The 11,928-nt window shown below is 30.6% G+C and overlaps 1 protein-coding gene across 3 annotated transcripts; it reads left to right on the plus strand.

Annotated features, from left to right (window-relative positions):
- The first annotated feature begins 1,440 nt into the window (after positions 1-1,440).
- LOC134247154 (patched domain-containing protein 3-like) lies at positions 1,441-11,001 on the plus strand. Of its 3 annotated transcripts, none has more exons than XM_062729493.1 (4): positions 1,441-1,537; positions 7,341-8,357; positions 8,722-8,928; positions 9,083-11,001. In XM_062729493.1, exons 1-4 carry the CDS (start codon positions 1,468-1,470, stop codon positions 10,672-10,674), a joined length of 2,886 nt encoding a protein of 961 aa, XP_062585477.1. In that variant the 5' UTR covers positions 1,441-1,467; the 3' UTR covers positions 10,675-11,001. The 3 variants fall into 3 exon arrangements, with proteins under 3 accessions (XP_062585477.1, XP_062585478.1, XP_062585479.1); XM_062729494.1 differs by lacking the exon at positions 1,441-1,537 and adding an exon at positions 5,170-5,449 and having other exon boundaries at positions 9,083-11,000; XM_062729495.1 differs by lacking the exon at positions 1,441-1,537 and adding an exon at positions 5,601-5,633 and having other exon boundaries at positions 9,083-11,000.
- Positions 11,002-11,928: the final 927 nt, after the last annotated feature.

Raw genomic sequence — 11,928 nt, forward strand, 5'->3', positions numbered from 1 at the left:
TTATTTTGCTAGTGTTCCCACCATTTGCAAACCCAAGCTTGGAAAGATTGGATTTAAACAACTGGAATATTACATTAATGTATGTGACAATTTCAAAAAACTATTGGAATGAAAATTTTTGGATGATTAAAATTGAAACAAAAAAGGAATTGCATTGATTTTCATGATGTTATTCAGCATTTCTAAATGTTTTCTTGGTATCAATAATTATTTTGAGTCATTCAAATACCTTTTATATTCAGTTTTATAATGAACATATTTCGAATGCAAAACGTCATAAAAATATGACCTTTATGTTTAAATAGTTCACTGACTAACTTTAACTGGAAAACGTCTCCTTTCTTCTTTCAAAATTTCTTTTTAGGTATAATGATGATCATTAAAGAATAAGAATTTGAATATCATGGAAAGTCTAGAGGATGTACAAATTGGTTAATTTAGAGATATTGAATGTTCACCATTTACTACATTGAACCAATAATATGTCTAAAATATATCTTAATCCTTGCATACTTTATTTTGTTGTTTGTAGCATGTTGAATTAAACTGCATGAAGAAATGAATGTAAAGAAGAAAAAGGCTTTCTTAAATGCTTCCCTTTTAAGACAAATGTTATCTGCAAAAAATATAATCATATGTCCTTACTTGTGAAATTGGAGTTTTTTTTTCTACTTGATGAGAAGTGTTCAACTGTTCTATCAAATTCATTAAAATAAGGAAAATTTCAAATATGATATAAAACAGAAAAATATTAACAATTGGCAATAACAAAGTCATAGCAATAAGCATTCCGTTATAATTGAAACTAAATCATTTCGGCCATTTGTGTATATTTTTACTGGATAAAAGGTAAAGATGTTGCTTGTGATTTTAATTTCGTAATTTGAAAAACAATGTTATTCATTTTTTCTAAAAATATGTTTACCTATTTTTTCTTCTAGCTGAAGTTATCATGCCTTAAAAAGCTTATCTTTATCTAAACTATGTTAGTATAACCTTTTCATATCAAAAAAATATAAGAAGTCTAATTTTGTTTCAAAGTCACAAAAAGGCCGCATTTAAAAATTTGGCTGAGAACCTTCCGTTATCTGGAAAAAAGTTCATTTGGTGTAATTTATTGCGATAACTTCCTTTTTAAGAAAATGCATACACTTTTCTTCAGGAGACAAAACCCCCCAACAATTAATAACGTCTTTTCCAAAAATCCATGACGTGTCAAGTTTTTTGTACTTTGCGTGGGAAACTTTTGTCCAGTGTCGATTGTTGTGACAGACACACTATTGGCATTGATAATAATTCATCTATAACCCATATCACCTATAACCCGAGCCTCCTGATCAATACGGGGACGAAATTTAAAACTATAGTTTCTCTCGAAGCTTAGTGTTCTCTTGATATTTAAAATCTCCCAAACCCTTCCCCCAGAAACCAATACAAAAGTAAATATTCTTCATTTTAGATGTTACCATGAACGTTAGCAATTTTTGGCCCAGGGAGAACCCCGAACTAAAATCGGAAAAGAAAGCCAATATTTCAGGTAATATGTATTTTTAAATGTTTTATATATATAATATAATATAATATCCATTGTTTTTTATCAAAAATATACTGAAAGAATTAAAATTTCTCGAACAAATTCGCTTTCGTTGATTGAAATTTGATTTCTATACACGATAAATATCAACACTTTATTTCCAAGTTCAAGAAGTGTTCAAATATGGGAGAAAAAGAAATATTTTGTGCATTGTTCATTTCCTTTAATTGTGGTTACGTCCGGAATGTAAAGATAATGGAAAAATCCTTATTCAAGCAAATCTATCTATATCGATTTCAACTCTCATCAAAACAAAAATCTACCATTTTGAATTCATTTAGTCTAGTGTCACTGTAATGACAATGTGCACAATTTGAATACTGTATTAGAAAATTTAATTGCCACATACTTTAGAATTCTAAAAGTAATATACAGACATCTTTGTGTGAATTATGAATGCGAACTTCCTCACCTCTTAAACTGCTGAAAAATGAAAAAAATAAACATTCAATTATATTATGCCTTTGTCTGAATTGAAATGAATCTTGGTATAAACAGAGGCAATTCAATATTTTTTTTTTAAATTCAGAAATTAAAGCCCAAATCATGACATTATCCTGTTAATAATTAAGTTTCTTATAGTAATAAACGTGGTGAGTCAACTGGTTTATCAAATGATCTAACTTCGCCTGCTTCATTCTGATTAAATGGATTAACACTGAACATATTTGAGATAAAATAATCTAAATATTGTTTATGCCAAAAATTAATTTAAACCTGTTTAACATAAACACTGATAGCTATAAAGACAAAAGAAAGATAAGACAAAAAACAAAAACAAAAAAAAAAAACAAAAAAAAAAAAACGTTCAAAAAGTAAATAAAGTTACAGTGCATATTTTCTTTTTGATGTATCAACTGTGTTAAAATTTTAATGACTTAAGAAATATGGAAATTAGATTTGTAAACGAATGTAACGACAAAAATAAACTTTAACAAGGAAGATAAAACACTTTAGACAAGTAATGGCTTTTCCGAAAATTTGTCTGCAGAAATCTATAGAACGTATTATTTGACGATCGATTTTCTTCAATGCATGTAAGGTTTGTATCATAATGAATGATTAAGTTAATAGTGGTATCAGATTCCTTAATTATCCTAGCCTGAAAAGAGATTTGGTGCAAAATTGCCTTTACAGCTTACCGTACATTTTGAGAACAGGGATGAAACTGATTGATAAAGTTTATAGGCTTTGGCTGTGAAAAAAAAAATGTTTTAAAAACACACCAGAATTCAGATGCTAAAATACAATTAAAAGTGATTACCGATTGACAGTACGAACTCTTATAATTTAAGGAAATTCTATACTTCAGAAAGAGGTACATGTAGGCACCTAGCTGTGTATTAGGTGCATGGCAAAACTAACACCAGAAAAACCACACAAATCTTGACCGATGATAAAACCATGGAAACAACAATTTTGTTGAACTTTATGTTTGCATGTTAAAGAATATTCATCCCTATAGATATTGTCCTTTCTGACATACCTGGTATTTTATTTGAAATAGTCATGTTGCAGATTTTATTTGATAAAATAAAATATATCAGAAAGGACAATATACTTTCTAAGAGATTTTTAATCTTTAAATTAACATACCTCAAAAAGTAATAACGTATTGCTTTATCGCTAAAAAATATAATGTGAAATGTACATTTGTCAGTGCAAATATTGCATAAGCTCAAGATTAAACATGCCTTACTATCTTGGTAATAAAAGAATACACCTTTCTTCCAAAGATTGAAAATTCAGAATATATTTGGTTTTATTTATTGTTTTCTATAACTACAACCGAGTGTTAATATGAATTTGAAAATATATATATAAAAGGATATATATATATATATATATATATATATATATATATATATATATATATATATATATATATATATATATATATATATATATATATATATATATATATATATATATATATATATTTGGTTTTAATAATTTTTTTTTTACAACCGCGCGTTACTTGTTTAATCATTAGCGACCAATGCACATCGACATCATTAAAGACTGTCATTAAAAAAACGCCATCAAAGAAAAAATCATTATGGCGAAAGAATAGTAAAACAGGATTCATTAAATAAATCATCGTTAGTTTGAAATATCTCTTTTGGCTTTCATTTTGTTAACTAGATTTATGAGATTGAACAATGTTCATTGTCTCTGTCCGTTTTGAAAGTATAAAGCATCGTTGCAATAAAGATGATCCTTTTCTAACATAAGACCAATGTTCGTAAGAGATAAAAATATTTGAAATCACATTTAATGAAAATAAATTCTTAAATTCTCTTTTGTGTACTTATTTTTGAAAATAAATAGATTAACTTGGGGAAAATATATAGATAAACTTATACCGTACTTGTTTAAAACATTTCTATTTATTGTTTCATTTTTATAAAATATTTTATTTCAAATATTGTTTATTTCATATAACCAATTATTATTAACAACAAATTTAATTGATATGGATACATGTACATAATTTTTGCTAAAATGCATTTTTCACCGTTATTTAATACAGCCAAACATCTTATCTTGAACTCAATGAGACGGAGAAATTAAATATCCGTGATATATCATAGGATTTAACATAAGTAAAATTTTATAGAATGTTGACGAAGGAGCTCATTTCAATATGCGAGAGCATGATGTACGAATGAACAATTTCTTAAACGAGGTAATTATTTGACAAAAAGATGCTGAAACAAAAATATATCAGCAGTTTCATTTAAAGTCTCGTTACGATGACCTTGTTAACCAATACAATTTATCATTAAATCGAATGCTGACTGATATTTTTCTTACGAATTGCTAGGCCATTATATAATGCTGAATTGTCGACGGAATTTCCCGTTATTTCCCGATCGTGACAAGAAACACGCTGCGGATTTGACCGGTCGGTAGGGGATGCTCACTCCTGAATGACACTGATCCCATCTGATGTTCTGAAGGTTCATGTTTGCCCAGCTCCTGATTTGTATTGTTTAATTGACTGTTGAGCTTGAATACTATTCGTTATCTCCATATTTTTTTTTATTGGGAAAGCATATCGCGTCTTCAAAAATCACTTCTATAACCTAGTGGTACTCGAGATACCGAAGTTCGAAAATCAATGTATAAACAAACATTTACCATTGCATTCCCGTTGATATGGGATAATTCGTTTTGTTATAACAATGATTGGACAACATAAGTTTGACACATGCCTGGAATTTATATTTTCGTGCTAGTATAATAAATTATGAGGAATAATTCATATATATCAAGTAAACAGATCAGCACTCTTGTTAATTCTCTAAGCTAGAGCTGTACTGAAATATGACACCACAAAGAAGTGAATGTAGGAATTTTTTTTCTTTCATTATTTTTATTTACACCGGCATTCAGACAATATGTTAATTTTATTAAACCACCACTTGATAAATACCCCCCAAAAGATTTCCACGAACTCATGTAATGATTAACAATTAAACATTGTGATGTCTATGCTTGTAAGAAAAAACCCGGTAGTATACCCGAACAATATCCACACATTATTTATGCCTTGAAAATAGGTCACCTGAATCACTGAATCGTGAAGCTCTGGCAAACGTTTGTTTTAAATTGTTCATGTATCCGCCTTAATACACGTCATGCGATCCAAGGGAATCGATATTTTTATATCATTTTAGCAGTCAGACATTTTTTCCTTGGAAACCGGGATCTCTCAGTGCTTCAGGCTATTAATAAACCCCAGGCAAAGGAAATATATGTTTTCCTCATGTGAGATTGAGCTTAAAAGTTAGGTTAAGATTTTAAATCGACGTTGGGTGTTGCTTGCTGGATATCTCTCTCAAGAAAAAGGTAAGGTATTTTTTCAGTTCGTGGAATTCATTTACTTTCAAACGTTTTCGTAAAAAAAAATACCTTGATGTGAATTCAAATCAACAAAATATGTCAATTAGTTACAATGTATTTGATAGAACCATCGCTTTGTTTATCTTTCAACAAAACCGTTTCATTTTTCTTTGCTCAGCTCTACATAGAGGTAAACATAATTTTTCTGTGCAATAGTAATTTTTTTTCCTAAAATCCCCAAAAGATATACATGTCCATGAAAATTATATATAGTTTTAAACATTGTATGTAGCATTATAAAATTGATTAAACATGTTGTTGCCTATTTATAAAAGTTAAAAATTTGGTTTATTCTTAATTGATTACAGAGAGTTTCGTAGTCAAAGCTCACGGCGGGTGAGACCGGTTAAAAGCGGATATAGACCCCTGATTTAATATTCCTGGAATTTCCAAGAAGTTTCTATTTTATGCCCTTCTCATAAAATTGTAATGTTTATAGACTGTTTTAGATCGATCACGGCAGTCTGTTATCATCTGTTACATGAACCCAACATTTTAGGTACTATTTAGCACAAAAAATGATAAGGGTCATCTTTATTACTGAATATGATGCTTAAATCACTATTATTATATTTTCTTCCTTTTGAAGAAAAATTTGACAAAAGAAATTGGTTACCTTTATTGCTTATTTCAACGGAAGTTGTGATAAAGTTTTTAAAAAAAATGTTACCTACATGTTTAAATACAATATGCACTTAATGAAAGTTAGAAACCAAAAATATATACCATTTTTTAATATATTAATATAATAATTCAAAATGTTTAAAAATTCATATATGTTTGCAAAAATTGGCATATAACATATACATATGACACCATAGATCTCATAACGAGATAAATATGAGGAATATAAATGTTAATACTTATGACAATGCGCATGCTCAATATATATACATCATCTTTTGCAAGTAAACTTCCAACATTTTATTTTCCTGCAAATTTTCTACATAAATAATAAATGAATAAAATCGATTTCGATTTTGAATCTTTTGATGATCTTATGATTTCGTTTCTATTTATTTTTTGTTGATCTTTAAAGATAATCTGCTGCTTTGTAAGTCGTGGTAAAAATTACTTTATTCCTGATAAATGCTTCTATGCAAGCAAATCCGTATGTCAAAAAATAATCAAACAAATAATGAAAATAAATTAAAAGTGAATTTTTTTAAAAAAAAAAGAGGAAAGGGAAGAAAATTAAATAAAAAACCTAAAAACTGAAGCAAAAAAACAAACCAAAAATAAATTACAAAATTAAACATACAAGCAAAACAAAAAATTATATTTTATAAATGACATGGGACAAACGGTAATTAAGTAGTAGTCAAAGACATTTTATTATTACAATTTTCAAGTATGTTCAATTTCTCAAATGTTCAAGTAGTATAAAATCAGCCGAGAATATTCTACATAAATTAAATTAACACATTTATGTAAAGGAACCTGTAATACTTTTATTTTCTCTCAATGAATGAAAAACAAAAACAAAAGGGTGTGTCCCTATGGAAAAAAGAAATATGAGCATTTTATTGTAAGGACAGATGCAATCGGTTCTTTAGAACTTCATTATAAATGTATGAAGTTAAATTGAAAACGGATTGAAGAAAACAGTGATAGACCTTGAAATAACCTTAGTAAAAAATATGACCATTTTTTGATAACAAAATATATCCTTTTTACAAAGCATTATAGTTTTTATGAACTCGGATCTTTGTCAAGCAAGGTATAAAGAGTACCCATGAGATTAGTGCATTCAATATTGAACAAACTTCAGAAACTCGAAAAAAAAACCCTGTTTTTTTTTATTTATGAATGTATTTTTAAAAAAAAATATTTTCAGGAAAAATGTCATGTAGATGTATCTCATGCTGCAAAAAATGCCATACAAAATGGGAGGAATTGTTGCACAAGGCCTTTGGCAAAATCGGAACCTTCGTTTCGAATTATCCAGTTCAAATAATGATTTGCTGTATTATCGTCAACTTGCTATTGCCAATCGGATTGATTAGGATTGAAGTTGAAAATGATGTCGAAAAACTTTATACTCCTATGAATAGCCAAGCGATACAGGACCGAGCAGAAATACGAAACCTTTATGGAGACCCAACAAACGGTAACTTTCGTTCGTATCAACTCACCGATTTTGGATTATACGGCAGCGTGATGATCATCTCAAAACAAGGGACAGATATAAAGACCCAGGCTTATGTGGACGAAATAAATAACATCCACAATATTATAAATACCACCATTTCTGTAACGGATTCCGCCGGAACTGTGTACACCTATAATGACTTAGCAGCAGGGACCGATCCTCTACAGGCGATCTCCGGATCTGTCATTTTATCAAAACCATTTCAGGACAATTTTGTGATAAATAACGTTACGTATCCTTTCTTCGGACAATACACGCTTTCTCCCTTTCTTGCAAAAGCTGTTTCGAAAAACGGAATGTTGAATTCCACGATTGGCGTTAAATTGCAATACTACCTCAAAAGCAATGCATCAATGCGAGAACTATCGAAATCATGGGAAAAAGCTTTTGTATCTAGACTTGAAAATCTACAAACCAATCTTACAGATATTGCTTATACATATTCAGAGTCGCTTGAAACCGAACTGAACGCTAACACAAATAGCGATATAAAATTCTTTTCAGTAACTTTCGCTCTGATGATGACGTATGCCTCGATCGCCTCATTAACCATTAACTGTAACAACGTGGCCAATCGCATGAATTTGGGATTTGCTGGAATTCTTGCACCAGTTTTGGCCATTGCTTCTGCGTTTGGATTTGTCAGTGCTTGTGGAGTTGAATTCACTAATATTGTTGGTGTAATGCCATTCTTGGTTGTTGGTGAGTAGTTGGTCATTTGAATTATAGTTGGCAAGGTTGAAATGTCCTACTTTTTAAAAATTAGTAATCCTTTTATGTGTGTATATTGGAAAAAAAAAATTTAAATTCAATTTTATTAAAAATGTCCTTTATTCTATGTGCCGTTTCTGTGAAATTTGTGGAGATAACGAACAGTATTCGAGCTCAAAAGTTTATAACACATTATAAAATAGGAGCAGAGCAAACACAGACCTCCAAACCATCAGAGGTGGGATCAGGTGCCATGGAGGAGTGAACATCCATATTTCTAGATGAGCTACATGCTTCTGTCTAATGACATGTTTTTTAGGTTTGAAATTCTTCAGTAGTACATTTGTATTATTAGGTATTGGAATTGACGACATGTTTATTCTCATGTCGGGAATGGCGGACGCCCCGCCGCTCACAAAAGTATCCATAAAGGAAAGAATGGAGTTTATGATGAAAAAGAGTGGAGTTGCCATTACTATAACGTCTCTTACCGATTTGTTGGCTTTTGTTATCGGTGCAACCTCTGTTTTCAAAAGTATAAGGAACTTCTGCATTTATACAGGTATTTAAACACAAAAGTTAATTACCATAGGTACAAATTACCCTATTTTTAATGCAAGGCATTTTAAACCATTTTAACAAATTGTCATAGATATGTAATTACTACAAGGAATTACGGGTTTTCAATTTTTGATTTTTTTTTTCATTCGTTTCAGGGGTTTCCGTGTTCTTCTGCTACTTAAATCAGCTTTTCTTTTTGAGTCCAGCTATAAGAATAAATGAACAAAGAACCCTAGAGAAAAGGCATTACTGTTGCTCCTGCATGGTCGTGAAAAGAAGGGAAGATTATGAAAAGGAAGGGAAATCAAAATGTTTTATTAATTTAGTTGCTGGATCAATTCCAGAAACGAGGCTTGATGTTGAAAGTCCCATGGAAAAATACCCCAAAAAATTTATTCTTTTTGTTTTGAATCATACAATAGGGAAAATCATTGTCGTTTTTGTCTTCCTTACTTACCTTGGGGCTTCCATTTATGGCTGTATTAACCTTCAACAAGGTCTACAGCTATTCAATTTAGCCTCAAAAGATTCATATTTTTATAAATACAGTCTTTGGGACGAAAATTATTATACTACCGAACCTATCATTACCATTTGCGTGACAAAAGTCCAAGATTATCACAGGACAGGAACACAGGATTTATTGAACTCGGTCATATCACAGATGAAATCGGACAGTTATATCGACGGTAACGTTGAAATCAATTGGTTGGATAGCTACAACAAATCTGCGGTTTATGACTCTTCATCAGAAGCAAACTTTGTTACTGGCCTTATCACCTTTTTGGGATCACCGGGTGGGCAGTCGTTTACAAACGATTTATTTTTAGATACAACTAACAAGAAAATATTGTCATCCAGGGTTCATTTAAAGGCCCAAAACATGAAAACATCCACGGAACAAGGCGATTTTATGAAGCGCATGCGTGAAATATCGGACAAGGCTAACCTTCCGTGCATAATTTATACCCCAGCTTTTGTCTTTTTTGAACAATACGTGCAAATTCTAGCAAGTACCCTACAGACTGTAGGCATAGCTGTGGCCGTCATGCTTGTTGTTACCTTCATTTTCATGCCAGATATAAGAGTTGTTATTATTGTGTGTATAACCCTAATTAGCATTCTAGCTGGTATATTTGGATTTATGTACTACTGGGACCTCACTTTGAGTTCTATAACCATGATCCATCTGGTCATGAGTGTTGGTTTTTCTGTAGATTTTAGCGTCCACATCTGTCATGCGTTTATTTCAGTTGAGGGGGAAAGTAGAAAAATCATTTTAGAAAACGCTATGGATAGGTCTGGTGGTCCAATCGTGAATGCAGCAATTTCAACACTGTTAGGAATATTTATGCTTGCATTTTCACGAAGTTACATATTTAATTCATTTGGTATTCTGATGTTTCTTGTCATAGGGTTTGGTCTTATACACGCTGCCTTCTTTTTGCCCTTATTTTTATATGCAATAAGTCCTTGCATCCATAATTCGGAAATGACAAAAGTAGAACATTCCTCTGGGGATCTCCAAAGGGATTCCCAAAACACCCGACCAGAAGGAGCCCCTAGACCGTTACCAACTCCTCCAAATTTACGAGAAAAACTCCCCCCTCTGGACGATCACTCACAACAGAAAATAAATAATTATACTCAAGGAAATGAAGAGTCGTATTCTTTACATAGTGGGAAGTTTACGGATATTGGAAATGGGTATAAAATGTATCAGCCCCCCAAAAAACATGAAGATTAGGCATATCTTCGCAAATTAAGAAAAACAAAAGAATATACAGCATTTTGTTACAAATAAACTGTATTAATCTATCATGCCGATTTCAGCATTGGATATACGCGTACTTTGGAATCAAGCATTGATGAAGATTTAAAGTGTAACTTAAGTAAAATAAATACATACAAATTGTATTCTTTTAAAAGCTTGAGGGAAAGGCAAAATCGGGAAACGATTAAGTCCTTTGTAACTAGGACAGTGACTCAGGTAATTTTATATGTGTGTCCTCATCAAATATTCATACGATCATCATAACATTCAAATATATTTCTTGTCATGTTATGTTTTTCAGATTTTAAACATAAAAGAAAATTCAATATTTACATATAAAGGAAATGATCATGAAATGAAATATATCTTGTCAATTTACATAAAAAAAAAAAAAAAAAAATTTGTGTGTGTTATAGTCATATGTTACGATTTAATGTTGCAAGTTTATCTTAAAGATTATTTTCACTTTATGTATACTATTATCATATTATTTATCATATTCTTTTCTTTGTTCATAAAATCTTTCGTGTCCTCGACTCAAATAATACATGGACTTCCCGTAATTACGGACTATTTATATGAATATTTATAATTGTGATATTTTATACAATTAAAATGCACTCATTTTCTTCAATAAAACCATTTAACGCTTGCATATTTTCAGAATTTTATTCGATGACTTTAAATTACCTTGTTATAGATCTGTAACTCTGTGCAAAAAAATGGAGGATCAGATAGCAAAAGTGCCACCCATAAAAACAGTATATTTATTGCACCCTACACGTAGTTTTGAAATACGTTCTTTCGAACTTGAGTAACAATAAATAAAAACTGCCTGAGTATCATAAGTTCGCTGTAGAAACAATGATCTATTATCTTTAATGTCTGTTGTAAACTCTTATGCACCTTTGATGATGTAGTCAATCCGTATATCTGATCATAGGCGAATTTTTTCAGGATATGGTGCATTTAAAGTACATTTATTATGTTTTTCTAGGAATATCTGAATGCACACATCAATCAAACAAATGCTAAAAATTGCACTTTTTAAAGACATTTTCTATCTGTATTTTCGTGGACAAAAGATATGAAAATTGTCATTTTGGATTTCAAGATGCATCGGTTCACATTTCATATTAATTATTAGCTACAATTTTACTCCCGGTTTTGGTCAAGATCTGGCTTTAAAAATAACAGAAAAACGCTATTCAATCTTCTAACTATTTT

Source organism: Saccostrea cucullata, unplaced genomic scaffold (genome assembly GCF_032062105.1).
Source record: "Saccostrea cucullata isolate Sc308-1 unplaced genomic scaffold, CSIRO_AGI_Scuc_v1 ctg103, whole genome shotgun sequence".
NCBI lineage: Eukaryota > Metazoa > Mollusca > Bivalvia > Ostreida > Ostreidae > Saccostrea > Saccostrea cuccullata.